The sequence below is a fragment of the Salvia hispanica genome, chromosome 6 (assembly GCF_023119035.1).
Source record: "Salvia hispanica cultivar TCC Black 2014 chromosome 6, UniMelb_Shisp_WGS_1.0, whole genome shotgun sequence".
Lineage (NCBI taxonomy): Eukaryota > Viridiplantae > Streptophyta > Magnoliopsida > Lamiales > Lamiaceae > Salvia > Salvia hispanica.
The window spans coordinates 42660415-42676811 of record NC_062970.1 but is presented as its reverse complement, the minus strand read 5'-3'; the positions used below and the strand labels follow the sequence as shown (position 1 = coordinate 42676811).

The window sequence follows — 16397 nt, the reverse complement described above, 5'->3', positions numbered from 1 at the left end:
AGGCCAACACTTACACACTTCCTTTTAACTGTTACTAGTAATAACTAGTGAGGTACTATATTAATTCAGTTTTTTCTACCAGACTACTACAATGCACTAGGAGGTTCATGCCATGGGTACAATTCAATTAGACCTGCTTATTCGGCCGGTTCCGGTTCTAACCGAAACGGTTGACCGGTTATGCAATCATCAATTTAATTTGCTCAATAAACTAAGAGACAATAACTATAGAGGGTCATAGTAATTCAAGACGTGTGAAACAGATTCCAAATACCAAAAAAGTTTATAAACAATAAGACCAACTTACAAAAAATATCTATCATCTCTGATTGCAAGAAATTAAGCCAAAGCAAACTACTGTTTGTTGCACCGATCTCTTTTACCCTGTATTCATCACTCTGCCTTATTTACAGCATTGCTCCTATTCCCACCGAAACAATCTTCTGCAATGAAATGCTTCAAGTGGAAGCTCTTGAAACCCCCGGAGCAGTAGAGTTGTTGAAGAACCCACACCAGAACCATATGCTGCCATGGTGTGTGGTGTCAGTACAGAATGTCTATGAACTCATGGAGCCGAAACAGATTGTGCTTCTACTGCATTTTCTTCCATCTGGTGTACTTCAACAGGCCAACGGCACAAGCGATACACATGGATTTCATCTACGTGGAAGACATAGCCTCTTCAATTCTCCTTATAACTAGACTCAGTTCACCTCCACTTTCCAAAGCTATGAAAGCTGCTCTATGGGCAGCTTTATGCAACTTGAGCAGATTGTAGGATTGCAGCACAGACCAACGGGCTTGATTTGACATCTGCGAACCACATTGATGTAATACATTATTCTGAAAGCCAATATTCTTATTAGTAACTGCATTTAAATTGGTAAAGAATCTAGAGTTTAAATGAAGTACTGAGATAGCTACTTGGCATTAGGCTGCTCTATTATGTGTCTTACCGAAAAATCCACCCACATATTTGAGTAACCACTAATGCTTATCAAAAACCCAAGTTCCGTTCTAGCAAAGACTCATCAACAATAGGCATCTAATTTTGTATCAGTTTCACAGTAGCATGGACACTCATAACCTATACCGATTTTTAATTGCTCATTTTAGAGTTCCGTATTTTTGCAAATCACTAAGCTGAGTCTGCAGACAAAGCTGGTGGATGATAGCATTTGCAGACACAGCACTTGGCCATCCTCTTCTCCCACATTGATCGGTATACTAATATACTGAGCTCCAACTATAACTAAAATAGATATTTTTATCTCAGCCCAAAACTGCAGCCCCAATTCTACTTACACCTACATAGGAATATAGGATGGTGATAGTGCCCTGTCAATGAGCTCAAATATAAACCTGAGATTATTGGTCATTGAAGCTACGACTATGTACACGGATGAATGAGGATCAATTAAACCGTAAGACAAGAATTCTTGGTGCCAACATTCATCGCTTGACGGGGAGATTTAATTCTCAATGCTCGAGCTAAGTGAATTACTCTGACTACACAAAAACAGACATTTTTTAGAAAAGGAAGACCTGTGCAATGGTGAATGGGGGTTCTAGAAGCCCACAGATACTCCTGAAGAGGTTCTCGTCATTTTCTCCACCCTCAGCCTCTCCATATATGAGAGCTTCAGCTGCAATCCCAGCAAAAAGCACCATGCAGTACCTAAACATGTCAAACTTAGATTTTGATAAAAACTTACAACCCAGAAGACACTTTCAACATCACAATTTACACCCATATTACGACGTACACATTTTTTCCCAACCAACCTATATTGAATGCATAAAGCATTATAAGAGTCTCTATTACTGAATTTATCACCACCAACCTGTCAAAGGCGGACCCACTGAGACGGCCCTCAGAAAGCTCATGTTGAAGTTTCTCATCCCAAAACTGTGTACCTGCCTGCAAGAGATCATAATGAAAGCGTAAAATATGTTCATGGAGAAGCTTCATAGAGAAACAAGGTTTTGGTAATTGTCTGAAGTCAAAAGGAGGAATAAAAACAACAGAATGTATTGGAAGTTAAACAATGGTGAGGAATATATAGAAATCTGAGATGTAAATTAGCAACAGGACAATGCTCTATCACCATGGATGACCGAGTTGGGAGAAACAGTCGGGCGTCTGCCCCTATATGTTTTTGAAGTTCAAGACTGAAAGATGGGCAAAGAAATAGAGTCCAGATTATCCAGTACAAAAGATGAACGGTGAATCAACAGACACACCAGAGAATAAGGTTTGCATCACTAGTCACTCTGTTTGGAAAAATTTAATTAAATTCCAAATTTCTCAGACAATAAACTGAACATCAACATTTATTCTCATAATTATTGAATTCTTTAAAGCACGGCCACTCTGAAATTATGGTTAGAGACCAAGAAGCTATGGAGGATTAAGCTCAGATAAGTGATATGCTAATAACCGATCCATCACTTTTGACCCAGGATAATGAAGTATTTATGCCAGTATCAAAGTACCTGCCCTTGAATGCCCATTTGCATTGCTCTGATAGGATCTAAAATTACACCACGTATTGGACACCCCATTAGATATGCTGCAAATTCACATAGCTACAGCATTATTGTAACAGATAAAGTAAATCCAAACGCCAGGCTGAGGCTTTTTCATCCAGGCAGAGTAGAGTAGTAGGAAAAAAAATATAGGCATGCATAATTAACCATGGATATAGTGTGCTATTGCAGAAGGAGAAACCATATTTTACTAGGATGGCTTACCCACGAGAAGGTGACCAGCTTCGTGAACTAAGATGCGGCGCCTATATGGAGGCCAATAACTAGAGATTTGAGCTAAGCATGCACCACCAAGAAGAATAGCATCTAGCATAGACAATGCTAAAATTGCTACTAGGTTCGGCCGGATGTCTATTCCTTGATTTATCAGTATAGATGTTCCAGCAAGTACAGCTATTAAAACAACACTAGAGCTCCCAGAAACTCCCCACTTTTTGGGAGAGAGCTTTGACACTAGTACAGCAACAGAAATGTAAGAGAAATTATTGATCATATATGAATAAAAATTGCAACCAAAATATTTTTTATAGCTTCGAGTTGAAACATAGCAAGATATGTTATACTACTGCATATTTTGATGTATTAATAAAGAAAGTACTTACTTAGATGATCGTATACCTTCTAAGCCAGTGGAAGACTTCAACACAGATGGTGTAACTTCTCTTGATTCCCCTAAAACTGCATCGGAGCACGAATACAACATCATTCATACACCTAAAACCTCAATTTGTATTTGAGTAGTCTATCCATTTGCAAAATGACAGGCAATGTGCTAAAGATGTTCCTTGTTTTTCTACTAATTCCATCCCTTATTGTTTCAATTATTTATCCCCTTCCCCTTTTTCCCATCCTTTCACACGTTCTCCTCCACATTCACCGATACAGTATAAAACATCGAAATCAAACTAACAGGTGTGAATTACCTATGTTCCGATACTTCCCGAAATTGGCCAACAGTCCTCGATCCTTTAGAAAACCGTAGGCGGTGCCGACAAGCCGCATATCATCGGCGTTCAGGCACGTGTTCAGCACCTGAAAATCCCGCTCAATTTCAAACAAGCGTAACTCCTCATTCGACTGAGGAATCGACTCAATTGAAGAGGTCTGAAGCTCGTCTTTGAGCCTGAGGAAGCGAAGCGCTCCTGCGAGGTCCTTCTTCTTCACCGCTTCCTCGTAGTCCTGCCACTCCCCAACCGCTCTGATTCTGGCGCGGCGTCCGTGGATCCTTCTGCGCAGGAATCGTGTGTGGAAAATGAATGGAGACGGTCGGCATAGCAACGGTGGGGGTGCGACGGAGAGCAGAAAAACTGGTGATGGTTTCGCCATTGGAGAGTAGAGTGGTTTGGTTGAGAACATGGATTCCTGAATTGATCTGCGTTTGGGCTTTGTTTTGGTGTTGGGAGTTGGTAAGATTAAATGGGCTCGATTTAGGAACTAGACTCTGTTACTACTTTTTAGAGCATCTCAGTGGGGACGGACTTCCCATAGCCTTCCCGACGGACTTCCCAAAAACACCTTCTGCCACGTCATAAGGACCTCTCACAGCACTGCCACGTCATAAGGACTTCTCAGTGACGGACATCCCATAGCCTTCCCGCGCGGACTTCCCGCAATAAAAAAAATCACAAATTCACCAAATTAATCAATTTACGGAATTAATAAACAATATACGGTATTAAAATCTCAGTCCCCGTCATCAGCCTCGTCCTCCCCATCGCCGGTGGTGCTGTCAACATCGGGCAGGGGTGGCAGCCTCAGATTTCTCCTCATAGTATCGATCTCATCCTTCAACATCCTTGTACATGGGATCCGTCCCTGCATACCACTTCTCCGTTGTTTCGATCATGAACTGCGAGATTGCTCAGCTAGGGAGTGATCTGCGAAGGAGCTTCCGAGTGGACCTCTTGCGAGGCGCTGGAACTTCCCCTAGCCATCCGCAGCACGGCCTTTTGCCCAATCGGGCGACGGCAGCGGGAAGACGATTGAGGTGTCGGGAACTCTGCCTCGGCTTCGGGGAGTTTGTGGGAACCGGCACTGCTGCTGTACTCGCCAGAGGCATTGATCTTCGTCCACTTCGGCCACCCAGCTTCAACACCCGCCATAAACTTGGGGGAATTCTCCACCTCAAGATAAACCTCCTAATATTTGAACTCCTCGAACCCCTTCTCACTGTCGGGGAACTGCTAGTGGGACAGAAGCTTCACATCTTCGGAGGTCATGCCACTGGTTGCCGACCGGATGTTCTTTTGGTAAAGGCTGGAAAATCGGCTGAGTTGCTTCTTCAGTCTAGGCGATCTTCCATCCACGATTAATCTATGGCAGTCTCAAACCCCAACCTCACTCCCCATCGACAATCTGCCTATATCAATTCCGCCTCCATCTTCTCCATCCGCGATCTTCCAACCTCACTCCCCGTCTAGGCGATCTTCCATCCGCGATTAATGCACGGCGGTCTCGAACCCCAACCTCACTCCTCGTCGACGATCTGCCAAATAGTGGGTGGGTTAACCCACGTCGCTCCCGACCCACGACGACTAGACCAGTCCTGTATACGAGAGGTTTGAAACCGTGTGGTTTGCAGGTGGTAGAGATAAACGCCGATATGGCGAATTTGGTGAAATTAAGGCTGCATTTGATGGAGAGAAATGACGGTCTCAGAAAGCATATCAGACAACGAGCACAATTGTTCCATATCTGATCTCTCCTCTGTTTACTCATGTGATGAGGACTTCAATCCCTCTGATTATCAATAAAATACACAATCTTTGGTGAGGTGTTTCTAATTTATGCTAAATTATTTTTTCTGCTTCTATGATTTGATAAATTGTTCATTGTGTTGGTGAGTTAATATTGTTGGCTATATTGCTGATTTTGTTTGACTTTGGTGAATTGTTCGTTGTCTTGGTGAGTTAATATTGTTGGCTATATTGCTGGTTTTTGTTGACTTTGGTGAATTGTTCATTGTGTTGGTGAGTTAATATCGTTGGCTATAATGTTGGTGGTTGTTGGCTGTAATGTTGATTTTTGTTGGCTGTGGAGCTAGCATTTTGATGGTTGATTGTGCGTTTCATTAGGCAATATAAACAATTTGAACATTAATTAGGCAGATCATATATACATATGCTTCATTATAACAATATGCTTTATTATAAAAACTATGCATCTTTACTTAAATATGCATAATTACAAAAATATGCATATTTTACACCGTAGATGCATCATTACATAAATATGCATCTTTACTTAAATATGCATAATTACAAAAATATGCATATTTTACACCAAAGATGCATCATTGCATAAATATACATCCTTACAAAAATACTATGCATCTTTACTTAAATATGCATAATTACAAAAATATGCATATTTTACACCAATGATGCATCATTACATAAATATGCATCCTTACACTTCCATTCCTAGAGATCTGGCAATCCGTACCAATCCTTCAGTGCATCCCATTTCCAGGAGATGTGCAATGCATTGTCTAACAAGCTCTGCTGGAACTTCTAAGTTGTGTGGGAGTTGATCTGCTCTCCTTAAAGCTGCCTTTCCCATATGTGGAAGTTTGTAGCTATTATGGCCTCTAACCTTCATAATCTCAATCATACAGTCTTGTAGCGATAGGAACACATTGTCCAATGTTACTGCATATAGTTCCTCAAATGATTTCTCAACTGCCTTGATCAATTCAACAATTATTTTGCATGCAGTTTGAACTTGCAGTGACTGTATTGCTCTAAACTAACCCAAATCATTGACATTAGTGTCAGGGGAGTTTGGAGGTTGTTGTACAAGTTTCATGACAAATCCATTTTGATTAGCAGCAGCTCTAAAGTGCGGATCACTGTCCAATATATGTGGCTTTGCATTGTCTAGTTGGATGTCGATAAACTTAGGTGCGTCCTTTGGCCATTTTTGGATGATGGCTGGTATGATCTGAAAGAATACATTACATCCATGCATCACACATTAGGTGAACTCTTATGCATTAGTGTATCATCTAGATATTGAGACACTGAAATGCATACATATTGTTGCAAAAATAAAATGCATAACAATAATGCAGATCTTACCTTAGGTGCACTCATATGCATTGGTTTATGTTTAAAGTTTTGATACACTAAAATGCATAGTTTGTAATGCATAATTAAATGCACAATAGTAATGCAAGTAATGTAGACATTACCTTATTGATCAAGAAATCCCTAGTCACTTTGTTATGCTTTGTATAGGCTTTGTCTCCATAGTTCCTGCACTTCTGTTTTTACTTTTTCTCTTTGCTGGAACTTGTTGTGTGAAAGGGATTAAGGGAACATGTCGATTTTACCATCAAACAAGACTTCTCCATTTTCTGCAAATAATGGTCTTGACACAACACACGTAAACATAATTTTTTAAATGAATTTCTTATTTTGACAGCTCCTATGTGGGTCATCCTCCCCCGATGCCAAATAAAATCTCTGAGACCCTTTTGTAAGGTAAAACCACTTCTCATCGATATGGATAGTGTTATGCATGTTTCTAAACTTGATTTTCTGCATAAAGTTGTCTACTTCCAAAGCCTCCAAGGAAAATCGTAATCGTACAGCTTGTTAGGGGAAATTAAATTAGATCGTATTGTTGAAGTGTGAGACCTAATCATCCCTTATTTTACCTATCTCCCAACAGTTGACTTACTGCATTGTAATCCAACAGCTAAAGTTCTAATGGTGGTCCTTTTAGAGAGGTCCAGACTTTGAAATAAAGTGAGATCAAGATGAATAGTGAGTGAATATTTTATGAACTTCTTACCACTTACCATTTAAATTGCCTTTCCACTTTCTTTTTGCTTTTTTGCAGCATCCCAATAGCTTGAGCAAGTATACCTTGATATGGAGAACTTTGTTGTGGCTTCCACGAAGGTCCCGTATGCTGGTTTTCCATTGATGCAACGACCAAGGATGAATTGAACGACTTGGTTCCGCTGCTCCATGGAGTACTCACGTGGCCTCATCTTTTCTTGTTTGATATTTTTTATTTCTCCTAGTTGATGCAAGGAAAATTAAGAATGTGGGATGGTGTGTATTTATAAGTAGTGGCTGACATTTTAGGCGCCATGTGTATGATAAATTTTTGATTTGTTTAGAATTGAAATCTTTTTAGACTTGCCGCCATAATTTTGAAAGCTTTTGATCCCAACTCTAATTTAAGGATATCTTTATCTAATTGTGTTATAGTTTCTAGAAATATTGTTCAAATTGTTTGTTTAAAGTTTCTAGAAATATCTTTATTTAATTAGGGAGGTTTCAATGTGTTTATTTAAAAACTAATGCAACTGCAATTTAGTTTGACGCATTTTTTTAAGTTGACATTTATCAATCATTAATGCATTTAATAATGAGATTAATATTTTTATTGACAGATTAACATTAATATTTATGCATAATAAGTGTTGTTAAATGCGTTGAATCATTTATTGCATTAAATAAGTATCGGTCGATTGATCTTAATTAGGGAAGAAAATAATTTAGCAAATCAACCAAATTAATAACATGACTAATGCTTTAAAAATTTTCAAACAACAGTTTCCGATTCATTCACTGAAACAACTGGATCGGACCTCAAACTTTCAGAATTAGAAATTGGGGCTACAATAGCTCTTCTGAAAAGAGATCGATTCACGTTATAACGGTATCTAAGTGGAGGGCTACGACTGCGGTAGCGGGAGGGGGAGTGTCTGGAACGATGGTGTCCGCGTCGTACACCATTGAGAGAAGAGATGGGGGGACAATGAACAAGAGAAAGAACGATGATTGAGGCCAAGATCTAGGGTTTCAGTTTTAATTTTGGGTTGGAAACAAAATATTAGATAAAAAAAAGACCTTAAAACTCACCTACTTTATTAGCCATTCTATTTAAAACACTAATTACTCATTCCTTAATCTCTGTGCCCAAAAGTAAATGTGCGACTAACCCGGGACGGAGGGAGTATATATATAAAATCAAAATTTCGTATCGGACGTCCGCCGCGGACGTCCGTCCGCATGCCACAACGGCGGACGTCCCATAGCCGTTGCGCCAGCACCGCGGAACTCCCGTGTCCGCCTCGGACGTTCGTGTCCGTCCCTTCCTGGCCCAATGGCGGACGTCCGCGACGGACGTCGGACACGCCGGTCCGACGCCCAGCGGAGGTCCGCTGCTGCTGATGCTCTTAGGCCTCGGTTAGAAGACCGCCATGTTGACATGAAGATTTTAAACCTTCAAATTAAGCCATAACTCAGTTACCTCTCAAAATTGTGTCGTGCGATTAAAATTTTGTTGATATTAAAAAATTGGCAGTATTCTATATTATGGTCGATTTTCTAGCTATTCATTATAAATATGGTGAAGATATATGACAAAAGATATGAGTCATAATAAATTTCATGGGAAACATAAAGCTATAAAAATTATGGTTTAGAGCATTTCTATTTGTGTTCTTTAGCAAGAGCATGGATGTGGGCTCGGACCCACTTTTATTCATTTTTTACTTCTTGCTCTCAGGCAAGAGCACAACACCCACATCCATGCTCTTCCGCAAGGACAAACTCAAGGGTCTCATCCTTCCATTATTCAATTTAAATAGAAACATTTCCACAATATTAAAAATGCATTAAAAATACCTGAAATACTACTACAAATTACAAAAAAAAATAAAAAAAAATTACATAATTCAAATCCTAAAATTAAAAATTACATTAATTAAAATCCTAAAAATTAAAAATTATATAATTAAGTATGAATGAGAGATAATTTGATGTGAAAAGTGGATGATAAATGTGTGTATTTATAGATGATTTTGGGATTAAAAAGAAAACGGTAATAAACGGCTCTATTTTTAGGGGATCCAAAAATATATATTTTTAAAATTTCTTGTATTATTTTCGATTTTTTTTTAAATAAAGGAAAATCCAACGGCTAAGCCGTTGACCAATCGCGTGCCGCCACGTCAGCCTGCTTAGCGGCACGGACGGGCTCTTATTATCGAGCATTGTCGTGCCGTCAGCACGGACGACGTCCGTCCGTAAGGACACCGCTGCGGATGCTCTTAACTCACTACTTCTGAAAAACATAGATAGAAAAATTATGGTTTAACTCACTACTTCTGAAAAATATAGAGTTGATAGGTTGATCAAAAGTTATATTCTCCCATCCCTGAAAATTTGTTACTTATTTTTATTTTCGTCCGTTTCTAAAACTTTGTCACCTTTAACTTTTACCTTTTATGTAGTGAACTCCACACTCCACTAACTCATTTTCACTCACGTTTTATTATAAGACTAATATATAAAAATAGGACTCACGTACCACTAACATTTTCAACCCACTTTCTATTACATTTCTTAAAACATGTGCCGAGTCAAATGGTAACAAATTACTATAAGAGATGGAGTGAGTAAAATTTGTTCTAAATAAATCACCAAGTTGTTAATAGAGTAACTAAATTTGATCAATCTCTAATTCATTATGTGATTATGTCATTTCACCAAAAGAACTTACCAAAAGAACTTATCACTGCTAGCTCCGTCTATGAAAAATAGTTATTTGCCATTTTTGGGATGTTTATGAAAAATTGTCTTATTAAAAAATGAAAACTTTTTCTCATGTTTTATTCATGTTTTCTATTTCTGTCTTCTATTTTATCTAGAGCAAAGGCCAAAATTGGTCCTAAACATATGGTCATTTTACCTTTTTGGTCATAAACTTTATCTTTTGGATTTTTTGGTCGTGCACATATGGAAATTTGATCATTTTGGTTCTCCGTCAATAGTTCCGTTAAAAGCTAACGGTCAACGGCGATTTTGACCAAATTAACCTCTTAATTCTGATTTTTAAGTCGCTAATTAATATCCTAATTATTTTAACAAATATCCATTTAAAATTAGAATTAAATCTAGGGTTTTTATTTTCTTGTCGGAGGCGGGATGGCGGCTGGATTGGGGGCTGAAGAAGACGAATCGGAGATAGATGAATCATCGGTGGCTAGCTTCACAGCGGCGGTGGCCTGAGCCGATAGTTTGCGGACTTTTGGGGGTGAATTGGAATTTTGGAGGGATTGTGGGGATTGTTGTGGGAGATCTCGGTGGGATGCCTCGGGTACGGAGGTGGCGGGCTGGGGGTGAGGGATTTGGAGATTGGGGTTGGATTTGGGCGTGATGGATGGGAGTTAGAATCTTGATGCGAATTGGGTTTTTCGATTTGGGATTCTGGTTTAGGTAGGGCTTCGATTTGGGTGTGAGCCTGTTCACCCATGAGAATCTGTTGCAGCGTGGAGGGGTAGTAAGGGAGAGGGTGTCGGCGGCGGCGACGACGGTGGGTGGGGATTATGAAGGAAGAAGATGAAAGATTAGAGGAATGAAGAAGAAAGAATTAAGAGTTTAATTTTGAGATTAATTAGGAGATTAATTAGTGACTTAAAAATTAAAATTAAGAGTTGATAAGGCTAATTTCATGCATTGGTTATGCAGTTAATTCAACGAATTTCTGGGTTTAACACAACTTTTAAGTAAGGTGTATAGAAGAAATCGCCAGATCCAGGAAGAAAATAAGATAATCACATGGCGAAGGAGTTTGGCGAGAAAGTGAGCAGAAAAGAAAAAAATTGCCAGACGGAGGAGATTGCTAGATGGAGGGCAAAGAAGGGAATTCAAGAAGATTCTAGATGATCATCTCCACGTCTATAAATAAAGAGCACGCAACACGCATGGATGATCATCATCTCATATACATTTTGCGCTTAACTCATTTTCACACACTTCTACACACACTTGGGTGATATCGGAAATTCATGGGGTTGGGGTTCGTTTTTTTGAGTTGCTGTTGTGTACCACCGTCTCCACGTGAGGCGAAGAAACAATTTATCGCTTTCGTTTTAATTTATGTTCTGAATTTCCCTGAGTCTTCGCTGTTCGAAGCTCAGCGTTTATTTTGTTACTGAAACCTTGTTGAAATCGTTTAGCCATGGAAGTTTATGTTCTGTTTTCGTTTTACATTGGTGTTGATTGTTGCTTTGCTTTGGATGCTTTTCGCACTTGATTTGTTTTGAAGGTGAGTCCAACGACCGTGATCTTCTGGTAATTGAGTTCCTAGATCTTGCAGTCTAGTAAATCTCCTTGACCTGAGGATTATGCATTAATTGATATGTACTGTGCTCTCAGTCCGACCTCTCAAGAGTTTAATTTGGTCAAAATCGCCGCTGACCGTTAGTTTTTAAAGGTACTATTGACGGAGGACCAAAATGATCAAATTTCCATATGTTTAGGACCAAAAAATTCAAAAGATAAAGTTTATGACCAAAAAGGTAAAATTATTATATGTTTAAGGACTAATTTTGGCCTTTAATATTTTATCTATTTGTTCTCTCATCTTTTTTACTTTATTAATTTCTCATTAAAACTCGTGTAATCCACGCGTGGTACCCTTTTTCATAAAGGAGGGAGCAGTGTATCATAATTTTAACACTTTCAATTTTTTCGCCATGATCACAAACTCTAAGTCTATGACTATGTGTTTTTATTTTTCAAATATATAATGCCTTTATCAATTTTTCTTCGTAAATTTACTTTTTGCACATTTTGGTAGAAAAATTCTCCCAAAACGGACTATACATAGAAATAAAAAAGAAATTGCATAGAAACATATTGCAATACTACCAATGAAAAGCAATGAAAAATCGGTATGAAAAAAATCAAAAGGAGATGGCAAGAAATAATAATGCAAAACAAAAATGTTGAAAAGCATAATAAACTGATTAAAGCAACCACAAGAGAAGAAGACACTGAACAGTGAACCAGAAAATCATCGAAACCTCAACCTCTATTCAACGATAAGAGAAATCTCAATCCCATACCACAAACAAAAAACCCCCTTTCTCTCTCTCCCTCAAATACACACCCCACTTTCTCACTCTCCATCTTTCCATCCCACCACACAAAACAAAACACTCCCCGATAGCAGCAGCAATGGCCTTCACCGCCGCCTCTCCGGCCTTCTGCGCCATCCCCAAGTCCTCCGCCTCCCTCAACCCCCCCACCACCCGCTTCCTCGCCAAGACCTCCCTCCGCCGCCTTGGCTTCGCCGCCGCCGACCCCCTCCTCGCCCACCACGTCGCCACCAAGCTGCGATCTTTCTCCGCCGCCAAGCCCGTCAGGGGCGCCGCCACCATGGCCAAGAAGAGCGTCGGCGACCTCTCCGCCGCCGAGCTCAAGGGGAAGAAGGTGTTTGTCAGGGCCGACCTCAATGTGCCCCTCGACGACAATCAGAACATCACTGATGATACTAGGATTAGGGCTGCGATTCCCACGATTAAGCATCTGATTAACAATGGGGCTAAAGTCATTCTCTCCAGTCACTTGGTGAGTCCAATTAAGGGTCTGATTTCTGTTCTGTATGTTGTTTTGATCTGCATTATTGTGATGAATCTTAACTAATGGGCTTTGATTTGCTTGGCTTAGTTTGGATTCTTGTTTTTCCGCTTAGTTTATGTATGATTCATGCGATGTTTGGGGCTCAAGATCTTATTTTTAAACTATAGCCATAGGCCTCATGATCCAATACTATTAGAGTTTGTGAATTCATATTTGATTAATGCTTTAACTGAGAATTAAAGAAATGGACTAATTAGATGCTATTGTTTGGCTTCCCAGCCACTTGGTGAGTCCACCTTTCTCCAAATTAAAGCTCTTGATTTTACGGAATGTTGATTTTGTTCTTCAGTTTCCATATTTGGGGTATTGCTTTGATCTGCATTGTTCATATGAATCTTAACTGTTTTACTTTGTGATTTTATTGGTTCAGTTTAGATTCTTGTTTTTCGCTCAGTTTATGTATAGTTTGTGTGATGTTTGAGGCTCAATATCTGATTATTAAATTGTGTTTTGTTCTGATATAGCCATAGGCCTCCTGATACAATAATACTAGAAGAGTTTGTGAATAAGTTCATACTTCATGATTGCTTGTAAGAATGTAAGTTATAACTGAGAATTAAAGAAATGGACTAATTAGATGCTATCATTAGGCTCTCCAGCCACTTGGTGAGTCCACCTTTCTCCAAATTAAAGCTCTCAATTTTACGGAATGTTGATTTTGTTCTTCAGTTTCCATATTTGGGGTATTGTTTTGATCCTCATTGTTCTTATGAATCTTGACTGTTTGACTTTGATTTGCTTGGTTCAGTTTGGATTCTTGTTTTTCGCTCGGTTTATGTATAGTTCGTGCGCTGTTTGAGGCACAAGATCTGATGTTTAAACTATGTTTTGTTTCTGATACAGCCATAGGCCTCATGATCCAATACTAGATAACTTTGTGAATAAGTTCATACCTCATGATTACTTGTAATTGAGAATTAAAGAAATGTAATTAGATGCTAGCATTTGGCTATGGGAATTCAAAATTTCTGTTTCAGTGTAGTTTTCTGTTTAAAACAGTAGGTTTAATTTGGATATATCTATTTGTGTTATTGCATTGGTGCCTTCGGTTTCATCAGGACAGTATCAGTCATTCTTCACAAGGTCATGGTTGTCAGATTGAAATTGCCTGAATAATGACACTGGTCTCGACACTGTGGACTCACCTATTGTTCGTATGCTTGCTTTTTTCAGGGTCGGCCAAAGGGTGTCACTCCGAAATTCAGTCTTGCACCTCTTGTTCCCAGGCTATCTGAACTGCTCGGTATCCAGGTACAATTATAGGAAATTAAATTTCAGGCGAAGAGGAAAAAATAGGAGAGATCATGTTTTTCTGCCTTTGCAAAGGGATGTTAGAAGTAGATAAAGATTAGCTTTCTTCTGATAATCCATACTTAAACAGGTTGTGAAGGCCGATGACTGCATTGGTCCAGAGGTCGAGAAACTGGTTTCCGGATTACCTGATGGTAGCGTCCTTTTGCTCGAGAATGTGAGGTTCTACAAAGAGGAAGAGAAAAATGAGCCTGAATTTGCACAGAAGCTCGCCTCATTGGCTGATCTTTTTGTCAACGATGCATTCGGTACTGCCCACAGAGCACATGCCTCTACTGAGGGAGTGACGAAGTTCCTTAAACCCTCAGTTGCTGGTTTCCTTTTACAAAAGGTTACACTTTCTTAACTCTAATGCTCTTACAATAGATACATCACTGTGGTAGATTTATCTTTGGAAATTGATGGTCTGTGCCTATATGCTGCTTCAGGAGCTGGACTATCTCGATGGAGCAGTTAAAAACCCGAAGAGACCATTTGCAGCCATTGTTGGTGGCTCGAAGGTCTCCTCCAAGATTGGAGTGATCGAATCTCTTCTAGAGAAGTGTGATATATTGCTATTGGGCGGAGGAATGATCTTTACATTCTACAAAGCACAAGGCCTCTCGGTTGGGTCGTCCCTGGTAGAAGAAGACAAGCTTGACTTAGCAACAACACTTCTTGCCAAGGCAAAGGCCAAGGGAGTGTCTCTCTTGCTGCCAACCGATGTTGTTATAGCCGACAAGTTTGCTCCAGATGCAAACAGCAAGGTCTGGCTTCTTTCAACCCTTGTCGGCTTCCATATATGGTTTCGACAGTTAAGTTTCTCAAACATAAAATAATGCATTGCAGATTGTGCCAGCATCGGCAATCCCTGATGGCTGGATGGGATTGGATATTGGACCCGACTCTGTCAAAACGTTCAATGCTGCCTTGGACACCACGCAAACTATTATTTGGAACGGACCGATGGGAGTGTTTGAGTTCGACAAGTTTGCTGCTGGCACAGAGGTAAATAAATTCTTGATAAAAAAGATAGCTCTTTTATTTACTTTAGTGATGAATCAGTCCCATAAACCTGTCCAAGAAAGTGAAATTTTGACCTGACATGTCTTTAACGAGTTTTTGTAAGAACTAACGTTGAACATCTCGTCCTTTTGCAGGCGGTTGCAAAGAAGCTCGCGGAGCTGAGTGGGAAGGGAGTGACAACGATCATTGGTGGTGGAGATTCCGTTGCAGCTGTGGAGAAGGTGGGAGTCGCGGGAGTGATGAGCCACATATCGACTGGTGGTGGTGCGAGTTTGGAGCTTCTAGAAGGGAAGGCGCTCCCGGGCGTGGTTGCCCTGGATGAAGCCACGCCGGTTGCTGTTTAAGGCCATGAAGCAGCAGCCAGCATTCTTCTAGATTCTTTCTAACCTATCTTCCTTTGTAAACGAGAAATGTATTAGAATGCGAGTTTGGTGCTATAGATCTCTTCTTGCCATTGTTCACATCATAATAAGCAATCAAGGAATTCAATCATCCTCTTTATATATAGAACTCTCTTTTTTTAATCATTTCACAATTCACACTACACGAATTCTTCATTGTCCTTGTGTTCTATCTACACTTATATTTCTCTTCATTTGAGGTTGAGGTCACGGATGGATCATGGATCCATTATTATTCAAAATTTGGATCTTTCTTTAACCCTAATTTCCCCCCATATTTGGATACAAAGTACCATATCACGAATTTACGAATTTAATAGCACACCGTATTACATATAGTACTTCACAATAGGCCCATAATTTGTACAATAATGAAACCAATAGAAAATCGGATAAAATCCAAATAAAAGACGACTTAAATTAAATACATGATTTGACTACAAAAATAAAATAAATAAATTACAAATTACTCGTGTATAACTGAGATTGCCTATGTATGATTCCGAATAATTAGTTGCGAGCTGACGTCGGAAGTCACGATTCACGCTCTGATTACAAAGTTGACATATACATTCTAATTTGTTTATGATTTAGTAAGGGTTATACCTGAATTCATGGCAAGAAATTAATTTTTAACGATTTTATTACATGTTATAAATTGTACTATAATAATGTGCAA

General features: G+C 39.4%; 2 protein-coding genes and 1 long non-coding RNA gene across 6 annotated transcripts; 2 read left to right on the top strand and 1 right to left on the bottom strand.

Annotated features, from left to right (window-relative positions):
* Window positions 1–262: 262 nt before the first annotated feature.
* On the bottom strand, window positions 263–3939 carry LOC125191870. 2 transcript variants are annotated; one of them, XM_048089298.1, is made up of 7 exons: window positions 3474–3939; window positions 3169–3228; window positions 2755–3003; window positions 2497–2573; window positions 1845–1921; window positions 1546–1678; window positions 263–813 (listed from the first exon to the last, which is right to left on the bottom strand). In XM_048089298.1, exons 1-7 carry the CDS (start codon window positions 3904–3906, stop codon window positions 661–663), a joined length of 1182 nt encoding a protein of 393 aa, XP_047945255.1. In that variant the 5' UTR covers window positions 3907–3939; the 3' UTR covers window positions 263–660. The 2 variants fall into 2 exon arrangements, with proteins under 2 accessions (XP_047945255.1, XP_047945256.1); XM_048089299.1 differs by lacking the exon at window positions 2755–3003.
* Window positions 3940–4840: 901 nt separating this feature from the next.
* Window positions 4841–7748, top strand: LOC125197445. Of its 3 annotated transcripts, none has more exons than XR_007172066.1 (4): window positions 4841–5318; window positions 6976–7034; window positions 7225–7301; window positions 7396–7748. It is a non-coding gene; the product is annotated as an uncharacterized LOC125197445 (long non-coding RNA). The 3 variants fall into 3 exon arrangements; XR_007172065.1 differs by lacking the exon at window positions 7225–7301 and adding an exon at window positions 6321–6452; XR_007172067.1 differs by lacking the exon at window positions 7225–7301.
* A 4673-nt stretch (window positions 7749–12421) lies between these two features.
* Window positions 12422–15844, top strand: LOC125194092 (phosphoglycerate kinase, chloroplastic). Its single transcript, XM_048092116.1, has 6 exons — window positions 12422–12929; window positions 14175–14252; window positions 14383–14643; window positions 14741–15058; window positions 15141–15299; window positions 15452–15844. The coding sequence occupies exons 1-6, from the start codon at window positions 12537–12539 to the stop codon at window positions 15659–15661; spliced, it is 1419 nt and encodes a 472-aa protein (XP_047948073.1). The 5' UTR covers window positions 12422–12536; the 3' UTR covers window positions 15662–15844.
* The last annotated feature ends 553 nt before the right edge of the window (window positions 15845–16397 follow it).